The 24,302-nt window shown below is 52.4% G+C and overlaps 9 protein-coding genes across 9 annotated transcripts; 5 read left to right on the forward strand and 4 right to left on the reverse strand.

The window, feature by feature from the left end:
• Positions 1–597: 597 nt before the first annotated feature.
• Positions 598–1,759, reverse strand: PtrM4_150680 (uncharacterized protein; the record flags this gene model as incomplete). The annotated part of the gene is made up of 2 exons (XM_066110064.1): positions 598–1,451; positions 1,510–1,759. The coding sequence occupies 2 exons, from the start codon at positions 1,757–1,759 to the stop codon at positions 598–600; spliced, it is 1,104 nt and encodes a 367-aa protein (XP_065960047.1).
• Positions 1,760–2,090: 331 nt separating this feature from the next.
• Positions 2,091–2,580, forward strand: PtrM4_150690 (mitochondrial F1F0 ATP synthase subunit Atp14; the record flags this gene model as incomplete). The annotated part of the gene is made up of 3 exons (XM_001938495.2): positions 2,091–2,117; positions 2,167–2,251; positions 2,306–2,580. The coding sequence occupies 3 exons, from the start codon at positions 2,091–2,093 to the stop codon at positions 2,578–2,580; spliced, it is 387 nt and encodes a 128-aa protein (XP_001938530.1).
• Positions 2,581–4,564: 1,984 nt separating this feature from the next.
• Positions 4,565–8,074, forward strand: PtrM4_150700 (DUF1765 multi-domain protein; the record flags this gene model as incomplete). Its single annotated transcript, XM_001938494.1, has 3 exons — positions 4,565–5,436; positions 5,580–7,166; positions 7,216–8,074. The coding sequence occupies 3 exons, from the start codon at positions 4,565–4,567 to the stop codon at positions 8,072–8,074; spliced, it is 3,318 nt and encodes a 1,105-aa protein (XP_001938529.1).
• Positions 8,075–10,612: 2,538 nt separating this feature from the next.
• On the forward strand, positions 10,613–11,459 carry PtrM4_150710 (uncharacterized protein; the record flags this gene model as incomplete). The annotated part of the gene is made up of 3 exons (XM_066110065.1): positions 10,613–10,757; positions 10,820–11,419; positions 11,449–11,459. 3 exons carry the CDS (start codon positions 10,613–10,615, stop codon positions 11,457–11,459), a joined length of 756 nt encoding a protein of 251 aa, XP_065960048.1.
• A 1,585-nt stretch (positions 11,460–13,044) lies between these two features.
• On the forward strand, positions 13,045–13,586 carry PtrM4_150720 (uncharacterized protein; the record flags this gene model as incomplete). Its single annotated transcript, XM_066110066.1, has 4 exons — positions 13,045–13,090; positions 13,170–13,176; positions 13,355–13,382; positions 13,413–13,586. 4 exons carry the CDS (start codon positions 13,045–13,047, stop codon positions 13,584–13,586), a joined length of 255 nt encoding a protein of 84 aa, XP_065960049.1.
• A 799-nt stretch (positions 13,587–14,385) lies between these two features.
• On the reverse strand, positions 14,386–15,452 carry PtrM4_150730 (uncharacterized protein; the record flags this gene model as incomplete). Its single annotated transcript, XM_001938491.2, has 3 exons — positions 14,386–14,820; positions 14,901–14,987; positions 15,042–15,452. The coding sequence occupies 3 exons, from the start codon at positions 15,450–15,452 to the stop codon at positions 14,386–14,388; spliced, it is 933 nt and encodes a 310-aa protein (XP_001938526.2).
• An 840-nt stretch (positions 15,453–16,292) lies between these two features.
• On the reverse strand, positions 16,293–17,389 carry PtrM4_150740 (Tymo-45kd-70kd multi-domain protein; the record flags this gene model as incomplete). Its single annotated transcript, XM_001938490.2, has 2 exons — positions 16,293–16,984; positions 17,107–17,389. 2 exons carry the CDS (start codon positions 17,387–17,389, stop codon positions 16,293–16,295), a joined length of 975 nt encoding a protein of 324 aa, XP_001938525.2.
• A 1,886-nt stretch (positions 17,390–19,275) lies between these two features.
• Positions 19,276–22,289, reverse strand: PtrM4_150750 (Periplasmic protein TonB; the record flags this gene model as incomplete). The annotated part of the gene is made up of 3 exons (XM_066110067.1): positions 19,276–20,112; positions 20,304–21,952; positions 22,007–22,289. 3 exons carry the CDS (start codon positions 22,287–22,289, stop codon positions 19,276–19,278), a joined length of 2,769 nt encoding a protein of 922 aa, XP_065960050.1.
• A 433-nt stretch (positions 22,290–22,722) lies between these two features.
• PtrM4_150760 (uncharacterized protein) lies at positions 22,723–24,024 on the forward strand (the record flags this gene model as incomplete). Its single annotated transcript, XM_001938488.2, has 1 exon — positions 22,723–24,024. The coding sequence occupies one exon, from the start codon at positions 22,723–22,725 to the stop codon at positions 24,022–24,024; it is 1,302 nt and encodes a 433-aa protein (XP_001938523.1).
• Positions 24,025–24,302: the final 278 nt, after the last annotated feature.

Genomic DNA, 24,302 nt, shown 5'->3' on the forward strand with positions numbered 1-24,302 from the left:
GGGGCACGCCCTAAGTTAGTGAGTACGTAGGTACAGAAGCTCAACGCAAAAAAAAGGGGGGGGGCCAGCAACCAAACCGCAACAACAAAGGCAAAACAGAGGAACCCAGGGCCCGATGGATTGGTTCTGCGCTATGAGCCTCACGTCCTCAACAAACCAGCCATATCAAAGAAAGGGGTAAGATTTGAAATTGGTATCGTGCTAAACGAGAGTGACGAACTACTGAGCCTGAGGCTGTGCGTTTTGGTGCGAACGTGTGTTCACACTCGTTCTAGGTTTCATTCAGTCACAAGTACGAGTATGTGGAGAACTCCAAATTCCAATTTTTATTAATTTGCCTGCCTATTTGGGTATCACGTCCTCCTTATACAATCTCTCTCAATCTAAACATTTGATGAAAAGAAAAATAGTAGTAAAACTCATCCTTTGCTACCATGAAGAATGAAAAAAGACCCGAAAAGTGCAAAAACTCCAAGGCTGATGCGATAATAAACCTGCTGTTCTCGTGTCGGAAAAAAAGGGGAAAAGGAACGCAGTCAAAAACTAGTCTGAGACGAAACACCTCTGATGGTTAACAGAACATGGCGGCTAGACAAACTAAGCCGCAGGGATCCTGGAGCGGTCACCACCCTTGGCGATCCATTCGGGCTTGATAATCTTGTCCTGCTCCATGTGCATGAGTTTGTATGCAGTACGAATGGTTCCGTCACTAACTTCAACCGCCAGACCAATTTCCTTGGGCGACTTGGGTTGACCCATGAGGTGGGAAACGAGGTAGAGACATGCGCCGGCAATGGAGAGAGGCGAACGTCCAGCTGCAACGCCGTAATGGGCGACCTGGTCGGCACACTCTTCAGCAACCATCTGGACCTGAGTACCCAGAGCAAGCTTGGCGCAGGCACGAGGCATGAGACTTGATGCGCTCGTAGCTGTGGTGCCGCCCTTTTGATTGAGCAAATTGACGGTGTCGATGACGGCACCATTGCCTGCAATGGAAGGTCCGCCGTTGTTTTGTGACTTTTGAATAAAGGCCTCAAGGACCTTGAAGGTGCGGCCAACCTCCTTTTTGGAAACATTGGTCATCTTGAAGATCTCGCGGAAACTTCGTTGCTGGTCGTGTTTGCGACATGCTATGAAGATGCAACCAGCGATGATGGCGTCCTGCGACTTTCCCTTGAACAACTTGGCGTCGTCGGTCATCTTGAACAGCATCTTGGCCGTCTCTGCTGTTGGCCTGCTGATGTTTTGCGAGTCACATAGCGCAGTGATCTGACCATAGGCTGCCTGGAGCGCCTTGTTGACCTTGTCGTGGTTGGACTTGTTGTGTGCCCTCGAGAGATCGCGCACACGCATGCCGCCATCGCCAAAGCCGATTTCCGTCTGCAGCTGAGAACCGTGAAGGAGAGGGTTTGCGGCATCTCCAATACGTGAAGGGTCATCGTTACCTTGGTCTACATGAAAGCAGGATTAGCATGCGTCACGGTTACGTAGGCACAGAAAATGACTTGCCGTCGTTGGAAAAGGTTCGCCACTCTGAACGGGTGTCGATGGTCCTCTCAGCGAGAACGCGACCGCATGAGCCACAGATGGTGTCACCAGCGCTGAACTCCTCGACCAGGTTCGGGGGATTCTCTTTGCAGTCAGGGCAGATTAGGGCGACGTTCAAGTCTTCCTGCCACTCGTCGTCTTTGACGGGCGCAGGCGCTGCTTCGTAGACCTCGCCTGGTGAGAGAAGGCGGCCGTCTGGAGCGTAGGACATGATGGAGACTTGGACAAGGGATTCACGGCTTGTATTTTTGTTTCTAGCTATTGCGGGAGCGCGGCCGATGCTTGCAGACAAGTTTGTAGTTGAGTCCTGGTGGAGCGAGTGTGGTTGTCTGAGACCGGCTGCGAGACAAGAAGAAAGAAAGGGACTTGCGATGGCGATGAAACCCATTGTACCAGGCGCAGGCAGCCGATTGCTAGGCTTGGCGCCGAAAGCCGGGCTAGTCCCAGTTTGGCCGCGGCTCAAGCTGCGGTCCACGGTTTTTCCCCAACGACCTTCACCTTGTAGCTCCAATTGCCAGCTCCCCACCCCACTCACCAACACAATGATCGCGCAAACCATCAGGGCCTCGGTACGCTGTTGTTTTTGGTCAATTCTGGACATTCACTGACCCGCCACAGCGCCAGGCGCTCGTCCGCGTCGCCCGGCAGCAACCTGCCTACGTCGCCCGCCGCACCTTCATCACTCCCTCGGCCGTCCGATCAGGTGATTCATCCTAATGGCTCGAGTATGCGACAGTACTGACGCAATTGGTTGCAGCCGATCTGGTACAGGACCTCTACCTCCGCGAACTCAAGAACTACAAGGTCCCGCAAGTCAAGCCCACAGACGCCGAGGGCCACGTCCAGAAGTTCACCGTCCCCAAGACGCCCGCTTCCCCAGAGGAGATGGACATTGCAAATGAGTTGAAGGCGTACGAGACACAGACGGTTGACGTTGAGGGCGCTGCAGGCGAGGACGACGCTGTGCTCCCGCAAGAGGATTGGTTCGAGGAGGAGGATGAGAGCATTACCACTGCCGGTGCCACCCACTAGAGGAAGGTTCCTGGGCGAGGGCCTGCCTGTATCGCAACACTAGCAATTGTGCCAATACCACGGGGCAATAGAAACCGAGGCTTGGATGTATGTTAGTGCATGTGCACATCACGTGACGTTTGTGTGGCCAGACTCTGAATCCAAAACATTGCGCTCATGGGAAAGACCAACAGATGTAATGGTGTAGCACTGCTTTGAAACACGTGCACAGGGTGTCAACAGGTCAGTTACGTCAGGCAACTGAAGCGTCGGTGACAAGTCCGCAACCATTGCGTTTGAATCATGAGCCCCGACTGATGCACCGACCAAAAAGCCTCGGAACTAGGCCGGATGGGAGTGTCCGATACCCGCACCAAACACGGGGCCTATCGAAAGTGAAGTTGTTGAAGAGATGCTTTTTGTGCAGACTCGTTGCAGATAAGTCGAGAAGCAAGTACATAGACCCCACGGCTTAGGCTTCTGCTAGAGAGACGATTACTTTTGGGTAGCATGCAAGGCCCGGGATAGATGCAACGAGCTACTACTTGGGTACACGTATTAATTATTCTGATCTACACAAGTCGACACCTTTCTCATACAGTGGCCAAGGCTGACAAGCGATGACATGCACGTCGTTCCGAAAAGCATACGCGGACGCATCAGCCCCATTGCATATGCATACGCGACGCTGCAGGTGTAGGGCGATTTATGTAGATTTGGATTGCGTATATTCCACCGCCGGTCGCCGGTAGTGGTCATTGACTTGGCTTATCTGCGGGGGGCCGTAGGGGTTTTGGCCTTGACTCGACGAGGGCTGAAGGCAGAGGGCATCTTCCGTTCCGACGCTGCTGGCCTTGTTCGGAATGTTCGGACGAAGTTAGGAACAGACATGGACTGAAACTATTTCTTCGACACAGTAGCTGCAGGCCAATGTCGGCGCCCGCCGTCTGCTTGCATGCGCACCTCTGCCTAGTGCGGGCTGGCGTATCCATGGGCTTTTTAGGTCTGGTCGGTAGTGATAGTAAAAAATTGGTTGAGCGAGTATTACCCTGAGTGTCCCGACTGCTACGCACATGTGTGTCGTCGCAGGTCGGGCACACGATGAAGCGGGCTGCGGAACCGTGCGCCGAAGACGTCAACATATGAAACGGGCTGCAGAAGCCGGGTGAATTTCCCATAGCTCAGATACCGACAGCAAGATTGCAGCCGAGAGATTGCAATGTTCACTCGCTGTTCCCGCCACTGTCGAAAAAAACAAGGTGGTTCGCGCGGGCCCACCGCCGCCTACGCATGGGCAGGCTGTTGCACCGACCGTGGCCCCTATGCCAATGCCATGCTTGATGCAACACGGCCGCACAACAGACGGTGTGCTGCGACGATCCGGGAGGCGTCATGCTCACCGTCGGAGCCTTGGGTACAGACGATACAAGACGATAGTCTGCCCAGGCTAAATACTCGTCATGCTCGAGAGAAGTGCGTGGGCGGGTGTACAAGAGCGAATGGCGAATGATACCAAGACTACGCCCGTTTTTAATATAGAATTATCGCTCCGACGCGATCTGCCCTTGATCCCTGCTAGTTGCTAGCCCCAGCTCATCCGCCTGCAGACTGTCCAAGTAATACCTCTAACCTGCCCCCAAGCGGCGTCAGGTTGTGCTGCATCTCAAACCGCAAGGCCCGTCAGTCGCTACTGGACTTGTTGCCTGTCGCTGTATCAACAAACACTCGCTTTTGCAGCACCGACTCCACCGCATCCACTGTTGCTGGTCTTCCCTTCGCTTCCGCCACTGCAGCCTCGTTTCTGGCTGTGACGTCTTTAGTCCTGCGAACGTCTGAGATTGAGCGATCCACAGCCTGCACAGCGGCCCGTCCAACACCGCCACGAACCCCCCCGATCCATTTCACCGCCATGAGCAAATAGTCGACCAACGCGCGCTGAGACCTACTTCACAGCTGGCAAAAGACTGCCCCTGTCCCTCACCCCCCCCAAACCCGCCTCGCCGCCATGCCTGTCGCTGTCGCCCCGGCTCCTCGCAGCCACTCCTTCCTCGCAAACGCCATTCGAGGCAGGAGCAGAGCCGCGTCGGAAGTTGGCCCTCCGCAGTCGCGCGAGCCCGAACGCGCACAGTTGCCAAAAGCCGCTTCCTACACGTACTTTCCCCATGTCAAGGAATTGGACCCCGAGGCTCCTGGCGCTGAATCAAGGAGAAGCGGCGACGATGATGGCGAAATTCGCAGGAGTGAAGAGAGGACGTCCGGGAGCCAGTCGGGTGGGTCGAGTCCTTCGTCTGAAGAAGCCCCAGAGGCGCCTGGCCTGCAGATGCAGACATTGAGGCCCCCTACACTTACGCGCCGCTCTTCGCGATTTCTCTCCTTTACCAGTAGTAAGAGCAGAGATTCTTCCGCCGAGCCCAAGCCAGACCCAAAGCAGGAGCGGAAAACTGAGCGTGGCCGAACCGACACGGTGAAACAGAGAGAGTCTCCGGGAGGCTCGCCGGTGCGCTCTCTAACCAAGCTGCGGAGGAAGTCATGGGTTGTATCTTCGCAGCAGCCGCGCGAGTCGTCCTCACCACCCAAAGACAAGAAGAACAAGCACAGTGAGAAAACGGCCGAGTCGAACAAACGGAAAACGTTGACAACGACCGCAACTATTCCCGAAGAGTCGGAAGCAAGGGACACGGTCGACGAAGCCATTCAACACCCTCCGTCACTCAGCAAGAAGAACAAGCGTCTCAGCGGCCTCTTCACTGCCACCGCCAGTGCCTCCAATCTGCCCGCCGTACCCAAGTCATTTTCTACCGAACAACTACCGCTATATCCGCAAACACACAACCCAGCCAGCCCCACCCACCTTGTCCCGCCTCTACCGCGCAACGTGTCTGCTGAAAAACTCAAAGGCATCAAGACGGAGCCCCGCAAGAAAGACGAATTATGGACTGCCTTCAGGACACTCGATGGGGATTTGCGCAAGCATGACTCCCATTTTCCTGAACCCTCTACCTCGAACTAACAAAAGACAGATTCCAATCCAAATCCAGTTCACTCAAAGCCAATGTTGTCCGCACCGCCCTCCTGCCCTTCCTCCGCCAGTACACTACACATCCTTCAAATCACAAGCTCCGGCCAGAAGATCTCGATCGACGTGTTAACATCCTCAACGGATGGTGGACCGGCCTCTTGGAACTTGTGGCCGGTCGCAACAACCAATCCATTTCTGGCACAGATCGTCCCGTCATCCTCGAGGGCATCGCTGCCATCATGGAACGACCGGAATGGCGATTGTATCCGTCCCCGTTCTGCCCCCTTGTCGATCGTGGAGAGACATTGTCAGCATCCACTGCCACCATCGCCTCTAGCGCCGCCTCTTCCAATTCCGATTTTCTTGCCGAATCCGTCTACCACAACGTCCGAAACATCTTTACTCAAAACCTCCAGTCTCAGATGTCTTTTGTTGTAGAGAAGATGTCTTTGAGAAATGCCGCAGCTAGCTTGGTTACCTTTTGTGGAAAGACTTGCGCGTACGCCTTTTGCTTCTCTCCGGGAATCGCCGATGTTTTGGTGCGCCTATGGAGCCCCTCTCTTGACATGATGAAACGGGTCATGGAGGAGTCAGGCGTATCGAAACTTGACCGACTGGATAATGTGTCGGAACGAGTTGTGGCTTCCTTTCCGCCCATGCTTCATTCACTGAAGTTGCTTTCTCTCCACCGACTCCTCCGCCAGCTACACAAGCCTGCGTTACCACCATTAGCCATGGCCAACATTGACTGGTACGGCCCCTGGACCAAGCGCTGGTCGGGCGCCGAGAGTGATCTTTTCTATGTCTTTGTCAAGCATTTCCACATTCTTGTGAGCGATTTCCTGCCCGCTGAGCCGAGTAACGCCGAGCGCATATGCGTGCCCGGACTCATCATGGTTCATGCTCAAGTCTTAGTCAACCTCGACGCCACTATCAACAGAAATGCTACTCCGCAGCAACCACAATCACAAATCGAAGATACAACATCGACTGCATCCTCAATCACATTCGACGATGTTCTGGAACCCGATGCTTCGGCCTCCACCATTGCCATCCCACCGGCAAATGCCACCCGCATGATGCAGGAGAACCGGCTCATAATGCTGATACGAGACTTTCTTTCCGAGCGGAACGCACATCTTCACATTGCTAGGCGGATGTTTGCCGATAGTTTTGCGCGGCTCTTGCAGGCGCAAGCACGGAAGATATCCATCTACGATAACAGTGCCTGCTATACGCTATGTGATTTCCTCGAAGAGGCCTTCATCATCATGGTCCGTTATGAGCAACACGAGAGTGATCATCACACAGTCATGGACTGGCCATTTTGGCTTCAAGTGTTCAGAGCAATGGCTGCCAGCCACAACACAGCGACAGAGATCAAGCTATACGCTTTTCTCTACAGCAGCTGGTGTACTCTGGTCATGGATGAGAAGCGAAAGTTGTCGTTATGTAACGATTTCCTGTTGGAGCCAGAATTCTTCGAAAGCCGGTTCAATCATTGGTGTCCTATGGTGCGATCCTACTTCATGCGACTGATCTGCTGGCGAGTTGCACGTTATGATGGACAAGAAACCGAGGCTGAAGTGTACGTATTTCGAGTAATCAAAGTAAGGTGCATGCTAACAGTAGTATAGATCGATCAAAAAAGCTTTAAGTGATCGCCTTCGATCTGTCTGGTCTCACTACCTCTGGCTTCAAGAAGAGGCTGAGCGCAAGCAAATGGTATACCCATCGACACAGGCTTGCAACCCTGCACCAGGCCGACGCTTTCTCATTATACGTAATGACAATCCCATTGTGGCTAACAGCGGGCCATTTCTTTCCTTCGACGGCGTGGTCCAAAATCCTCACCAACGGAAACCAACTCCTACAAGTAACGTGATCCCGGAGCCAGATGTCCGTCCAGCCTCGGCCATGTCTACAGACTCGCAAGACTTTCCCGACGAAGATCAAAGCAAAGGCAAATGGAACATTCTGCGCAGCTTCATGGGAGGATCGAAGCAGACTGCAAAATCCAAGAGCCCTGGGCCATCTGGCAAGGACAAGGAGAATGCTAGCAAGTCATCGAATGCGAACGGAGCCAAAGCTTCAACCGAAAGCCCGCCCACTAACACACCCGCGGTTCCCGCTACTCCAGCGCCAGGGCCCGCACCGATCAGCCACCGATCATACAACTTCCGTTTCTCCCTCGAATGGGTCGACAAGCGCTTCGGTTCATACCAGCACATGCGTCTTCAACCTCCCCGTCTCCCCGCCCCAGCACAAAACCTACTACAATCCAAAAACATCAACCTCGAGCCCGTCCTCAGCACCCCACCCGTCGGCGCAGCCGTAACATCAAGCACATATGCGGGGCGCGCCCTCGCCGAATGGACGTTTGTCAGTCACGAATGCCAGAACTTTTTTGATAGGAGAAAGAATGAAGGCGTGCCTACGAATCGGCAGGTTGAGACGCCTACATTGAATGTTGAGGCTTTTAGACGGCCTGGGTAGGCACAGTCGCTTTTTTCGCAAACACACACATCGCCGTATATAATCATCCCTCATGGTTTTCTGTTCGTCGGCAGGCTCGATAAACTCCACCACCATCACCATCATCATTATCTCCACGTAACCGATCAAACATTCATTCTTGCACCCACACCTTGACGATTTGCATACGGAAAAAAGCTCTTCGAATGACGAGCTACTCCTCTGGCGGCGTTTGTTCCCATCATGTCAGTTTAAACTAACTACTCTTTTGTTCATTTTCTCTATTCATTATTTAGTTTGTTTACATATATGCAAAACATGTGGTTTTTTTGGGCGCTTCTGTGGCATTGTTGTTGTTGTTACTTTCCCTCTCACACACTCTCTCTCTGTTGTGGCTTTTGGTTGTTGATGCGAGGTTAGGTTGGCTGACTCGCTGGCTGGCTGTATCTTGGTATGCAACGGAATGGGATGGATGGCTTAGTTGGTTAGTTAGGGCTTGTAGTTTGTAGCATAGGGCATGGCATGGCATGCATGGCAGCGCGCTTTTTGCATTGCTTGCTTGGTTCTTTTTCGGATTTTTGAATGTGTGGGTTGTGACGTTTTTTCTTGGACGCCTGTGGGAGGTAGGGAGGGAAGAGAGAGAGAGAGAGAGAGAGAGAGAGAGAGAGATGGGGTGTAATGGCATTATTCGATATACATATGTTGCCGCAGGGGATTGAAGACGGGACGGGACGGGAGGATGTTTGCATAATGGCAACTTTCCGGCCTTCCTATGTTAGTCTTCTTCTTAGTACCTGGTCGGGCCCGGACTATAGATTTATGAAATTCTTGTCATTGTTATCATTCGTTGAGTGTGACGCGTGCTTTGGTGATTCCAGGATTGTCGACGGCGACCTTTTTTGTGCTTGGATCTTGAAAAAGCTAGTTCAATGTCGCGATTGCAGGTTTGAACGGCTCTAAAAGCAAAGTAACTCGGCTTGAACTGCCGGTTTTGATACGAATGTTGATACGAACGCCGATACGAACGCCGATACGGACGATGACGATGTGGTGAGATTGGTGGTGAGATTGGTGGTGAGATTGATGGTGAGATTCAATGGTGGTATGTGCGGGAAGAGAGTTTGAGAGGAATTTCAAGAGTGTGCGTGTGTGCGTACGAAAGCGTCGATATGCTGCCTCCCAAATACCCTTCATTATCTTAAAAATTGTTGTTATCAAAACCTATCTTACCAGACATGCGCGCCTCTATATACAGTACACATCCCCGACCCACTTAACCCACCATTCCAATCCAATCCATAACACACCTACTATACATGCAGCAAAGAACATGTAAGTGGGGTACATACCTCCTTACCTGTACCTAACCTACCCACCTACCCACCCGCCATCCTTCTGTTCGGTCAAAGATACCCCGCCCGCCCACACACCTCTAGCGCCGCCGCACAACCCCCCTCGTATGTACCGTACCTGACCTATCTCGTATCCAAGACGCCACACCATAAACGCGAAGCTATGGACCCTGATCATCCGCACCGCACCCACTCCCCTATCTTAATGCAATCTTACTGTACACGTATCGTTCCCCGCAATCTGCCGTATGTATGACGTGCGTGTCGTATCTGCATACCTTGCTGTACAGTACTTTACTTCCCTCGGTTGAGTTCTCCCGGCGTATATCGCGTACGGGGGCTGGTATATGTATGTAAGACTTGTGGTGGCGCGCATAGGACGCGTGTCAGGTAGACTTGTCATCTGGTGTGGTGTGTTGTGGTGAGATTGGACCCTGCATGCATGGCGGATAGGATTTAGTGCGGGTAGTTTACCCGAAACGGGCGGCGAATGAGTGGTTGAGGTGGCTTGACGGCGGTTTTTTGTTTCTTAGGTTAGATGGATGGGATGGGATGGGATGGCGTTTTTATAAGGGGGGCTCATTTCGCGTGCTGGGGTGGGTGAGAGATGAGAAAGGTAGGTGGTGGTTGATGTTTTTCGAGCTGGAGATGTGAGGATTGTTTACCGGCGTAACCTTCCTGGCTTCCTAGATGGGGCTAGACTGGAAGGTGTTATTGTGGCGGACGTTTGGTGGGTTCCATCCTTCCGTGCGCTTTTCCTTTTCTTCCATTCCTCCTCCCCACAAACTTCTACCTCCCCACCTCGATCTAGCCCACGTTACATTGTACACTTGGTGTGTGCGGTGTATATTGCCCGGCCTATTGGTTGGCACCGTTTGTGGAAAGTAGAGGAGGATCCGACGGGGAGATATAAAAAGCCCAATTCAGGCTCGAGCGTTGTTCTTGCGGAAAATTATTGGATTGGCGGGTTGTGGCGCGTGCGGATGGGGCTGGCTGTCTTTGAGGGGAAATGATAGCGGTGGCGGTAGATGAGCGCATGGATGGGTGGACGGATTAGATTGACGGATGGGGTCTGTGGTGCTTTATAGAAAGAGGGTATGACCTGGTCTTTTTGGTTTCTTCGTTCGTTCTCTCCTAGGTTGTTGGTTCTCTGAGTTACTCGACTTGTAATTGGATTTGACCGGATTTCACGCACTCAAACTTCACGATGCAGTACTCTTTGACTTTCGCGTCGGTGCTGGCGTTGGCTGGTTCTGTTGTCGCTGCGCCTGGACAAATGACCAAGCGCGCGCAGACGGTTTATCTGGCTGGTGATTCTACTATGGCCAAGTCGCCGAACGCTCCTATTGAAGGTAAAATCCCGTCCATACTTCCACTCCAGTAACAAAACATCAAAAGTATTAACAACTCTCAGGTTGGGGTGTCTATGCCCAACAGTTCCTCAGCCTTCCTGTCGTCAACAAAGCCATCGGCGGCCGCTCCTCGCGCTCCTACACCGACGAAGGCCGCTTCGCAGACATCATCTCTGTGGTCCAGCCGAACGACATTGTAGTCATTGAATTCGGCCACAACGACGGCGGCGGCCTAAGACCAGGAACCACCGACAACGGACGCGCCGTATGCGGTGGAGATGGCGACGAAACCTGCACCTCGACCTACAACGGCAAACAAGTCGTCGTGCACACGTTCCCTTGGTACCTGACGCAAGCCGGCAAAGCACTCATCGCCAAGGGCGCAAAGGTTGTCATTAGCAGCCAGACGCCAAACAACCCATGGGAAAGCGGCAATTTCGTGTACACGGACGGCGGTCGATTCGTCACGTATGCGAAAGCTGTGGCACAGGCGCTGGGCTCAAATGCCATGTATGTGGATCATGGCGCGTATGCGGCGAGTGCTTGGTCTAGTCTGGGTAAGGCTGGCACGAATGAGCGGTTCCCTGTAGATCATACGCATACGAATGCCAAGGGTGCGGAAGTAGTTGCGCAGTCGTTTTTCAAGGGCGTGGTGTGTGGTGGTGGCGGGTTCTTGAAGGGATTTGTCAAGAATGCGGATAGCATTCCGGGCAAGTGCTTGTAGATTGGTTGAGGGTGTGGTTGTGATTGGGTTGTAGTACTAAGTTTAGTTGAAGCTGAAATGATCATGTGATCGAATGTCAAGGTGCTCCTGTTTGAATGTGTGGGATGTCTTTGCTAGTATTTAGTGTTTTCTCAGGACTTTATGGTGCAACTTGACTTAGCGAGTAAGTGGGTATGTCAGATATGATAGTCGCTACCTTGGCGCACAACGGCATTGTACGAAGTATCTCTATGTAGCCTGAGTAACCGTACTAGCCCCAGAGCTCCTTTCTCCGACCGTCCATCCCCGAGATGACTAACAGATTTTATTATAACACATACTACTATCCATTTACTTACCTTCTCATGCCGGACAAACTCCACAAGCCGCATCATGTAGGTGAAGATTTCAAGGGTCATATGGCGATATCGCAATAATTGCTAGGTATTTGTGAGCATAGAACATCCGGAGTCGAGGTTGCAGGTGAACAACTTGGGAGGCACTGATATTGTGAGAGGGACATCTTCAATGCTCAGTCTGGAGAGATCTCCGAGATGGTTCTTCTACTATGTGCAGAAGGATGTAAGCGTTTCCGGGAACAAGGACTGGAAGCTCTTATCATCCTCCCATTCGCTGAACTGCCACTGTACGACAATCCAGCGCATTCGGTGGCTGTGCAACTAGGTGAAACTACCATAAAGCTGAATGATGGAGACAATCCATTTTAGGTTGATCGTTCCGGTTTTCCTGATGTGACATGGTTCTCAAAACACAAAGTACAACGTTGTGGAACACCTGACAGAAATCAAACAACATCAAGTCAACGAGAAAAAGATGGAACAGGGCATATTGAAATAGACTTCAGAATAGGCTTACGGATAGCTGCATATGAATTAGTCGGTATTTTTATCTTTACGATGAGATTGGCTGACAAGTCGTAATCTCTGTATACGTAGATACTCATGCGGCTTTCTGTTATGAGTGCAAAGCAGCAGTCACCTGGTGACCAGCCGCCAGTAACATTCACTCCTCCCACGTGAACGGTTCGTAGCTATGCCGTAACACTTCCTCTGAACTGAGCGCTACCAGTAAACATGGCCTTCGCCTTTCTCTAGAACCCATGAATTGGACCTGCGCATCCTGCTCTGGGCCGCCGTATATAGCTATCTCCACCCGTAATCTTGTTCTGTAATCGCTCATCTTCTTTTCCCCAACTACTTTATGGGCCGCATTATGACTTCGAACGTCCCAGACGCGGCCCAAGTCATCTCACAGGTTGGAAGTGTACCTTACAACTTCGTATCCAGTATGGTAACAGCTTCTGGATTGATTGGAGAGGCCACTCAGGCTACCATATCTTCTATTAGCTTTGAGCTATTTTCTTCGGTATATTCTGGTGATACTACATTTATCGACGACCAGAGTTTCATCGCCTCCTGTAACCGCGGGCCCATCACAACAGCATTCATACATCCGCCCTCATGTACAGATACACTTCGGAATGAACAAGACATGCTCGAAAGTCCGTCTCACTTTGGAAATTAGAACTCTCATTACGATATACCTTGTTTTCCCACCGGTACCATGCCTGCTGCATCATTGCCTTGGGCAAACTGGCGCTCGTATTACTGTATGTTTTCCCCAATCCAAAAGTGGGGGAAGGGGGAAGGGGGGTTGGAAATGTTATGACGCTGACGTATGATAGACAGCCCAGCTGTATGTCCCTATGCTTGGACCACAGTAAAAGAATTCACGTCCTGGGCTCCACAATACGGCCTTTTATTCTTCACGCTCAGACCCGAGACCACAGCCGCGCTATGCTGTCCTCCGTACATATCCTCTACCCCCCTTTCCCAGAGAAAAAAGCATGCCGCATACTAACCGCCTGATTCAGCGGCTACAAGTACGGAAACGACGGCCAAGTATGTAGCTCAATGATAACGCATGGCCAGGCCTTCCACTTCGTCCAATACACAACCAATGGTCTAAACTTCCTGCCCGGATCCACGGTCTACACCAAGGCGTCGACGAATATACCGGTCTGGGGTGATGGTGTGCCCATCTGGTGGCAGAGTTCAGATGCAGAAGTACTTGCCAAAGTTCCTGTTATGACGCCGGCTATTTGAGCGACTTCCACCGCACCAATAGGACGTACCCTCAACCCAACAAACCCCACAACATCCATCTCCTCGCCCTCAGAAGGGATGCCAATTGTTGCCAAAATCGGTATAGGCGTTGGTATATTCCTAGTGGCGATTACCAGTCTCGCCATCGGCGTCTTCCTCTGGAAGATGCGACGGAGACGCAAAAACCCAGATATCAGTAATTACCACAGCGGCGTCTTACATGAAAAAGGAAGAAATGCGGAATGCAAAGAAACAACACCCGGGGCTAGAGAGCTGCATGAGCATGGAGCGGAGGAGATACATGAGCACGGAGCCGAGCAATTGCATGAGCTACCAGGAGCATATCACAATCTGCCTGAGCTACAGGGTCTACCAGAAGCATACCACAACCGCCATGAGCTCGAGTAAACCATGTAAAGTAATATACGAACGAGGGGTATTTTTGTTTTGCAAAATCGTCAACTATGACTGGATATCTGTTCGCAAAGAAACTAGACAATGTGAAGCCGTTGCTACTGAGATATACACTGGAAGAACAACATCCGAACTCCATCGTATCACCTCTTGTCTTACCGCAGACTATGGCTTTCTCCACGCCCACCTATTTCCCATCCATCGCACCAGATATACCAAAGCAAGCAAAACAGGAACCTCGATAAGAGGGCCAACAGTAGCAGCAAGTGCCTGATCGCTATCCGGACCATAAGTAGCCACAGCCACAGCAATAGCAAGCTCAAAATTGTTGCTCGCAGCGGTAAAACTCTGGGTAGCCCCGAGCTTGTATCCATACCCAAGCTTATTACACACCCACAAAGTGAAGAAGAAGATTATCACAAAGTAGACAATAAGCGGTGCTGCAACCCGGACGACCGACACGGTGGATGACCTGGCGCCCTTGAGAAGCAAACAGGACGAGGATAGTGTAGAGGAGGCCAATGAGTGACCACGGAGCCAGCCACTTCAGAAACACGGCATCGTACCACTCTGGGCTGACCAGCTTCCGCAAAACGAGACGCGTCACAATTGCCGCGGCTAGAGGTATGCCGAGGAAGACGGCAACGCTTGTGGCGACTGTTTCGTAGGAAACGGCTACCGTGCCCGTCTCGTGGCTGATGACCTTGATAAACAGAATGGCGAGAGGGGCGTAGAGTACCATTTGCAGAATCGAGTTCACTGCTACTAGGATAGCGCAATATTCTTCATCTCCACCGGCGAGCCCAGTCCAGATGAGCACCTGTATGGTAAATCAGTTGTTGTAAAGCATAGTGTGTGTGTGTATGTGTGTGTGTGAAGAGAAGATTGGAACCAACATACCATAGCTATACACCTCGCCAGTCCTACTAGAATCAATCCCGTCCTGAGGTCACTCCTATCCGGCAAGAACGCCCACGCGAGACCAAGCTATACCACATTTAGTAAATATGAAAGGCCGGCTGGCAATCAGTGCAAACGTACCATCAACAACGGCGCAACAATCCAATTCACAACAACACTAAACCCAATCTGAATCCACAGGGCACGAGTCCGGAAAAGCCGATGCAACGTCTCGTACCTCACCTTGCACAGGATGGGATACATCATGACGAGCAGGCCAAGAGCAATGGGTACAGATACGCCGACGAATTTCCCTTTTTGCAGCGCAGGCCCGGTTTGTTCGACGAAATTGCCGAGCAGAACGCCGATGATCATGGCGAGGAGGATCCAGAGGGCGAGGAAACGGTCGAGCCAGCCTAGGCCTTTGATCACTGAGCCTGTGTTGACTGCTACCTGTTCTTTGAGTTGGAGGCGCTCGAGGTCAACATCTTTGTTTGGTGTTGAAGGTAAGGTAGGTGTAGCTTGCGTTTCTGGGCTCGGTGGTGTGGCCATGGCGGTTGGAGATATGCGTTAATGTGGGAGTTTGATGCGTTTGAACAAGATACGTAGCTAGGGAGTGGTGTATGTCACTCTGCGAGACAGCGTGGCAGTTACTGCTAAGTGACGGATGGCAACGCAGCAAATCTATGTTCAGACGGCTCCTGAAATTATACAATACTGGAGTAGGTATTGCACACATGTCGAACAAGAGCTTCAACTTTTATATCCCAAATGCTTTGTAGTAAGATTGTTTACCACAAGGTTCGAGCGCGAGATAGTGTTAGTTTGAGCCAATCACAGTTGGGCAGTGACTCACTGGGAACCATCTTGGCGCCAATGTGTAGGTGCGTAATGGAAGCGACTGCTTGCTAGACATGAGGACATTTGCTCAATTACTCTTGGGCAGTGCTTATCAACGGTGGATAGGCGCAAAGTCACTCTACGGCCTAGTAGAGCCGAGCCGTCTTCCGAGATTGCGAGCCTGTAATCTCGTAGTTGAGGACTACCTACGTAGTATGAATAAATCCACCATTATATACACGTTCAAGTCTTAAACCGGTTTATTAAGACGGTGAGTATATATGATTGTAACGGACTTAAGCATCTAACACTCGGTTGCGGCAATTCCAGGCACATACAGAGTCCTGTATGGCGTGCTCAAAACAGTTGGGTTGAATCATTTATCATTTAAACATTTGTACAGGACGGGTAATACAGCTTTTCGTCTTGAGTGACATGAATATATAACCTGTATATCGTTCCTCAATCTCAATCTTTGCTATAATAACATCTTGTCTGATTCTATAAACCCCAACCCCAACCCCAACCCCCCCCCCCAAAAAAAAAAAACAATCACAAAACCATCCTCCCCCTAACCCACTCCCCAAACCCGCCCTCAGCAACGCTCTTACTAAACGCCACCCAAAACGCCTGCTTCTCACTAACCGGCCTCGCACACCTCTCCACTAACGCCTTAACTTTAATCCCCCTCCTCGCTCTAACCTGCATAAACTGCTCCACCCACTCCAAATCCACGCCGCCACCCGCCTCAGGCACGCCGCCCAGCCACTCCTTCCTCATGCGCAGCATGGTGTCGAAGTCGAGGGGTCGCATGGGAGTAATAGCATCCCAGCCCACATCAGGTTTTCCAGCGATGATCTGGAGGGCGAGGGTGTGGAGGTGCATTGGGCGTGCTGTTACTTCCGCTGTGGAGGATTCGTCATCGTTGATGCCGGCGAGGAAATCACACATGCTTTTCCATTCTGCGCGGTCGAATTCTTTGGTGTAGGGCAGGGCTTTTTTGGTGAGGCTGAGGTGCCGGATTGCGGCGCGGCTGTGGGGGGTTAGGTCTGAGAGGAAGGGGACGATTGCTTCGATGCTCATGTGGAAGCTGAATGTGTATGTTGAGTAGAGGACTTTTGAGGCTTCGGCGTGGATTTGGCGGTTTAGGAGGAGCAGGGAGGGGATGGTTTGGCGGAGGTGCGCGGTGTAGGGGGAGAGGAGGACGCGGTAGGTTGTTGGTGTCGTGGTGGTTAGGAAGGGGCCTGGGTGGATGGTCAGCTTGGATATGTTTTGATGTTTGTTCGTGAATTCGTCGGTTGATGTTGTTTCTCTTTATGTCTTTTCTATCCTTCTCTCATGTCTGGAGGAAATATTTAAGACTCACCAGTTCTTATGTGATATGTGCTCCTCCGCCTCCACGTCTTGGGCCCTTGTGCTCCAAACCAGGGATCAATTGTCCGTACACTCAGCGTAAATGCATCGCTATTTGTGTCCTCAGAGTAATATGTGTGGTAATCTGGAAGTAAATTCGCAACCGACGTTCCGTTTCCAGTCGAAGGAGTCGTGGATGGAAAGAGAAGGTACTCGTATATTATGAGGCGGACCTCAAAAGGTAGGCGTAGCAACGGCGAGGCGGGAAGGCCATTATCGAGTTGAGAAGACATCATTTCGATTGTAGAGTGACTGTGAAAACGTCCTTGGGCTTTTGCGGATGTCGAAGACGGAGATTTGTACAGCGCATCCGCGTCTTTTGTGTAGTATGGACGGTTTTCCTCTTATATGGTAAGAAAAAGCAAAGGCCAGCTGAATATGTCGTCTGTGCTTTTCTTCCCTCCACTGAATCGTTCACAAAAGTCAAGCACTGGTTAGCGAAGGCTGACTATACGTGGTTTTAATGCGTATGCGCCCTTTTAAGACCTTCGTATGCAATCTTGCACAAACGGTCGCTCGTCGTATCCACCACAGTCGCCAGCAACAACACAATCCAAACCAAGAAGCAACGTCAATATCGAATGTAAAGTAGAAACAGAAAGAGCAGTACAATTAGCACAAAAAAAGCGATGGCGCGACGCAAGGGATCTCGCCGTCTTTATTTGCCCACGCACGCGCCATCACGGTATCGCGCGTTCTTTCGCTGTCTGTCGCTTATCAAACCTCAGCAGCCAGAGAAAAATAATATTTCCGGCAAGCACCATGATGTACAATCCTTGGCACGCTTACCCAGGAATCTTTCCCCCTCCAGGTAAAGGATCCCAAAGATTTCTCAGATGGCTAGGCTGTATGAGGTGTAGTTGAAGATCATGGCGTGCAGTAGCTCAGCCGATATGGGACGGTTAGAGTGCGGATCAGATTTCCGACACAGATTGCGGCTTTGATAGCGATTAGTCGTCGCGCAACGGGCGGTGTAGCAAAATGTCGGTGGTGATGTGGTTATACGAGCTGCCCGTTTGTGTCAGACGGACATATTTTGTGCTTACCTATCCTTGGTTCTTCGTAATCAGTAGTTATCCCACATGTTGAAGCTCACAACACAGGGACCATGTTTATCGTCAAACCAGGCTTGCTAGTATAGATCTGAAATCCTCGAGACGAGATTTTCCTAGCCCCATTACTAAACAAGGAAACTGTAAAATCAAACACCCTAGTCAACGTCAATTCCAAGCCGGTCTCGCGCCGCAACTGCCGCAATGGCTTGCATGCTCTTTTTTCTATCGGCCCTTTGCAATGGGGCTCGGGAGACATGCCTCAATTGCTCGTGTATGTCATAGTGCGTTCATAATCAAGGAAGTCCGGAAGTACAAACCCGCATTGCTCACAAAATTCAAGAATTGCGTGAGTATTGCGTTGGGGTGTCGAATTGTTGAGATCAGGAGAGAAAGCATGAGTAGGCGAGACCGCCGAGTACTCGGCCAGAACAGTTGAATACAATGTGACGTAGTGCGGCTCCGAGTATGTGCCGAGCGTGGAAACGATGCTTGGTGGACACGGAAAGAATGCTCCACAGCGCCATGTGTGTCTTGCAGCAAGGCAGTCAATCAATTATGGAACCATGTGTTTGCTCATGTTCAACGATTTGCATTGCTCAGCTGAAGCAGCCCCTGCCAAACTCCATTGAGCTACCCTGTTCTGCTCTTTGTCCCCAGCCCTTGGCCATACCCTAATACATTCTCTCCTCGAAGTGCCAGAGAAGAAAGCCTAGTACACGCAAAACCAGACAAACCAGAATATTTTTGAGTTTATCCCTCCCTTGCGCATGTGAAACGCCCCGCGACTGAGCACGTAAAGTTTAACCAATTGACCTGTGAAGAGAGCGCAAGCAAAGGAAGCGGAACAAGAGAGAAGAAAGGAGATTGTCATAATACAAAATCTGAGGCCTATCAAGCGTATCAAGGAAACATGCTTTTCGTGCCGTCAGTCAAGTCAAAGTAGACGTGAGATAAGAAAAATGACCCCTTGCCGTACCAGCCCTTCATGATGACATGTGGTCATATCCCCCTTCATCACGCATCCAGTTCTCCCAAAGAAAAAAACCCGTGTTCATGAGAGACGAAGTCTAGTGCTGGCCATAGTTGCCACCCCAGCCTCCGCGGTTGTTGTAGCTGCCGCCGCCGTATCCTCCAAACCCGCCGTAGTTGCCATAACCGCTCTGCTGCTGATGGCTTGCGGAGTTTTGGTGGCCCAGACCACCGAGACCGCCGTACTGGCTGTTGCCAAGATGGCTCGGGTAACCCCCGTAGCCCTGCTGAGGACCGCCCTGGCCGGGTGTGCTCTGGTTAGCAGAGCCTGGGCGACCGGGCTGAGCTCCAAGAGCTGCCGGGCTGGGTCCGCCGCTCTTGTAGTCACTGGAAGGCTTCAAGGCCTCATCACCGAGACCTTGTTGGCCGCCCTGCTGCCCGTAGGAGCTCTGGTGGAAGTTACCAGGCCTGGTGAAGGTGTCAGGAATGGCGCCGAATGCTGCAGCGCTGGTGGTGGCGCTAGGATTCTGAGAGGCTCCTGAAGCGGAGCGGCCATAGTCACTGAAACCAGCAGCGCCCATGCCGCTGCCGCGATCGTGCAAAGATGCTGCACCGAAACCTCCTGCGTTGGCTGGAGAAGACGAGTGCTGATCGAATGAAGCTTGAGGAGACATGCCATAGTGATGGGGCTGTCCGTATACGTTCTTACCAAAGGAGCCGTAACCTGCTCCTCCTTGGCCATATCCGCCAAATTGGTTCATGTAGTTGGCATAGTATGGGCTACCATAGTATGGGTGGTTGTATGGGTAACCTGCCCCATGAGCACCATGTTGCGCGTGCTGGCCTTGAGCAGCGTGTCCTTGCTGACCGGCCATGGCAGCTGGGTTTGGTGTGTTGTGCCCGCTGTTTTGAGCATCGCCGTATCTGCCCTGAGACTATGTTTCTTGTTAGCATACTGCAGTATAAGAGTAAGGAATTGTCGCTCTGCTTTCGTTCTTACTCTGTCCGTTTCATTTGCCATCTCCGCCCAGAGCTTCTCATTTACATGAGGTTGTCCGGATTTCTCGGCATAATGATCCGCCACAGATTTGACCAACTGGTCCAAGGTTTGAGGAGATCCGCTTACCTGAGGGATTTGACTCTGCGAATAAGCCGAGTCGGTAGGTCCAGAACCGAATGCGCTGCCAGTGCGCTGCTGTGCAGTACCAGCTTCTTGTTGGGTCTGGGCAATCGGCTGACCGTAAGTTCCATAGTAGTTTTGGTACTGCGAACGTTGCTCCGAGGTGAGATAGTTGGGAGGATAGCTATCAGGGGCAGATGAGAAGGCACCAGGCTGAGATGCGGACTGACTCTGTTGACCAGGATAGTCGTAGCTGTGTGACTGCGTGTGGTTCGACTGGGGGATCTGTTGGCCGAACGGATCGTACGGCTTCTGTGGAGGGGCGGAGGCTTCTGTTTGAATACCTGGCTGACCATACCTGCCGAACTGGTTGTAGGGCTGGTTTGATTGAGAGCCCTGGTTTTGCATAGCTTGGGATGCAAGCGCATTTGAGGGCGACTGTTGTACAGGCTGGTGCTGGGGAACAGGAGGCAGACCTGGAGCCTGCTTTGGGGTAGGGACAGACTCCTGTGGCTGCTGAGTCTCCGCCTGCGGGGCAGCCTGGCGAGGAGCCGGAGGTAGGGAAGCCCTAGGCTGGGCAACAGGTGAGTGTTGCGGCGGCTGAGTCCTGGTCTCGGCCTCTTCTCTGTCTTCATCAACGTCGGGGTCTGATGCATCGCCCAAGCCCATGCTACCAAACTGAACTGCAGCCCTGTCCACAGCGTGGTTTCCAGGCATGACTACCGCCTCTTGCTGCTCCATCAACCTCCTCTGGTAACTGGCGCTTCGGTGTGGGGTTCCGGATGTCGCCTTCAATGCTGTTGTCTGGAAACCTCCAATGGCGGGGCGGCCGATTGGTGCCTGTGTCGGACCATTCAATGGGGTCGCTACGGCACTTCCAATGTCTTTTGAGCTTGCAACAGTGCTAAAAGCCGTCTCTGTGGGCGGCGGGTGGGACTCGTCAGGGAGGTGCTCGACGTTCTCCTGGGTCAGCTGGTCACCGGAAGGTGTGAGTGTAATGTCGGCAGTAGTATCTCCGTTCTTGTCGGGCGTCATCTTGGACGTGTCTTCGGCGGTGATTGGGGGTGTTTGAACCGCCTCGTCTGCGATCGGGGGTACTGGAAGTTCTTCGGCTTGCACAGCTGGCTCTGGTGCAACTTCTTGTGCGGGCGTCTCGTCGGGTTTCTGTGCGGGCACTTCTGGGGTAGCGGCGGGGGCAGGCTTCGGGGCAGCCTTGGGTACAGCTGGCGGGGGCTTGGGCGCTGCAAACATGCTGGCCCATGTCTTCTTCGCGGCTGCCATGCTCGCCTCTACAACAGGCTTTATGACCTCTGGGGTCGCGTCGGGCGCGTGTACGGCCGTATCATCCTGTTTGGCCTCCTTGGCTTCTTCTTCGACTATGGGCGTGTCCCATGCAGACGACTCGGTTGTCGGGACTGATCCAGCAGTCGTACGAGGTCCACCGGTAGCCCCTCCACGGCCACCACGAATGCCACCACGACCGCGGTCAGTGCCCCGTCCACCACGGCCACCGCGACCGCTGTCAACACCACGACGGGCTCCATCAGGGCGGCCACGCAGACTGGACGCGCCATCAATAGGAATGTTTTCTTTTGCCTTTGAGCGGGATCGGTCTTTGACCTTTTTGGGCACTTCTGAGAATTGAGAGACGGCACCTATGTGATGTTAGATGACGTACACGGGGCTGTCAATTGGCAATGGCCGCTCACCCTCACTAATCTTCTCGATGGTCGTCTGCAGGTCGCCGTCAGATTCTTCGATGGCGAGCACGAGATCGGCGTCGGTCCAATCGGGGAATAGTTCCTTCAGTGTCGACAACTGTGACTGATAGCGCTTCTTGAGCTCTCCCAGCTCGCCTTGGTCTGCCGATGTATCAATGTTTGACGATGCGCTGTCGCCGTTTGTCTTCCTGGGCCCTCGTGAGCCGTATGAGGCCCTGCCGCCGCGGGCAGAGCTCCTGCCTCGCGCAGGCCGAGATTGTGTTTCAGACATGAGATAATGTGTGGTGTAGGCAAGCCGCAGGGGACTTGATGGTGTGTAATTGGGGCGCTGTAGTCGTCGTGCAGGGTGATGATGTAGAGAGGGAGTAAAGTTGGGGAACGCAGCTAAAGGCAAGCGACTTGGCACTAGAGCTTCCAATGGCACAGGACGCGGCTGTGTCGCGTTGACGGGGCGGGAGCGGGCTGGGTTGCAGACAATGCACAGATGAGGGGAGAGCTGAGCGAGTAGTCATTGATCTACGAATAGCTTGGGCATATTGTTCCCAGCCTTACCATATTGCGCGCGTCTAGGCGGTCACGTGCTTACAAGGCGGCAGCTTCCCGCAGTGCCAGTGCTTGGCCCACCTCTCGTCATCGCCTCACTCGACCCGCCCTCTCACCGCGACGACACGAGACACGCAAACTGTCTACGCCGCCAGTACACGATGCAGTCGGCTACCAGTAAACGGATGTTGAGCACTCTCGCCTCCAAGCTCCATCCCCAGCTTCCGCTTTCGCCCCGTGAGAGTCAGCAGTTGCTCTCTCTGCTCACCAGCTCCTTCCGCGCCCACCTCGACCGCGAACATCCCCTCGGAGCGACTGAGAGCAGCCAGAAAAGGCGAATCCCGCGGGCATCGCTTAGTAATGGTCAGCGCGGGCCCTCGCCCATCGGCGCGACAGCTTCGTCCTATGCTTCTGCAACCCAACACATCGATTCCATCTTGAGCAACCCATTGTTTGCCGTGAAGCCTCGTCGGAGAGGGTCCGAGTCAGCAGCGCTTGATGTGCTGAGAGACCCGCTTACGTGGTTTGTCAATGAGATAGCTGCAGGATCTGCCAACCTGTCCAAGGCTGCCATGTGTCTTGAGGTGCTCGAAAAGACCCCGAACCAAAGTCCCTCGCGGATCAGGGACCAAAAGAGTTTCGCTATCACACTTGCCGATTGGCTGAAGACTAGCGGTCTCGACACCTCGAAGCAATTCGTCGACTTGTGTGTCGCCAAGTCAGGGCATGGCAGCAGGTTCCTGGACAGGCTGGTGGTCTTGCTGTTAGCTGAAGGCGAGACTACTGCACCATGGCGCTGGTTCATCCGATCGAATGAACAACGTGTAAAAGAGACCGGGCTCGACACTGCAAAAGTAGTGACCTTCAGACAACAATTACTCGCAAAGATGGTGTCTGTAGAAGCCAACACGGACTTGACCAGAGGCCTGGCTTTCTTCATGCAGGCGTTCCGCATCGTTGAGAACGCGGGTTACGAATCAGCTTACAATATGCTGAGGTCTGCTGGTGGCCATCTCGTCAACCGCATTACCACAAACATAGACCAACCCCTCAAAGTTGACGCAGAACTATACCAATCCTTCTCTTTGTCATCACAACGCTGGCTGGGAGGCTGGGGCCGTGCAGTCGAAGCCATGCTCTGGCTACACCACCCTTCACAACGTAGCGCAGCTCCCGGGCTTCGGTTCATCCAAGACCCTGCTGGTGCAGTTGCACACGTAAAATCCCAAAGTCGGAGAAACTTCCTCGTGCAGCTATGTCTAGGAGTCGCGCGGCAGCTCTTGCAAGAACAAAAGTTTGCAGAAGCACAAGCTGTGATGGCATTCACCAAAGAGCACTTTGCGGATGTGGTACTTCCAAAGCAAGTAGCCGTGGAACAGTTGCATCAGCAAACATCGGAAACGTGGAAGGTGCGCAAAGAGCGGGAAAACCTACAACTATTAGACAGCCTGATCCCAACATGAAGCAAACATGGTAAAACTGGGCTAACCACACATTCAAATCGCGACTGGTTCGCATGTCAGTTCTAAACGAGCAGCCTGCACATGTTGATACAGGCCCCGGTAGTGCACCGCAGTGGGCCGGGCGTAGGCACTAGGGAATCGCTTGGTCGTGGTCGTAAGAACCACATCACAGTATGGGAACAGGATGTGATGAACCAAATAGGATTCAATTGCTCTTTGAGCTACTCTAAACAAGTCTGCAGTAGACCTTTGGTATCGCTAAATGAATTTAATTCGTA

Source organism: Pyrenophora tritici-repentis, chromosome 9 (genome assembly GCF_003171515.1).
Source record: "Pyrenophora tritici-repentis strain M4 chromosome 9, whole genome shotgun sequence".
Taxonomy (NCBI): domain Eukaryota; kingdom Fungi; phylum Ascomycota; class Dothideomycetes; order Pleosporales; family Pleosporaceae; genus Pyrenophora; species Pyrenophora tritici-repentis.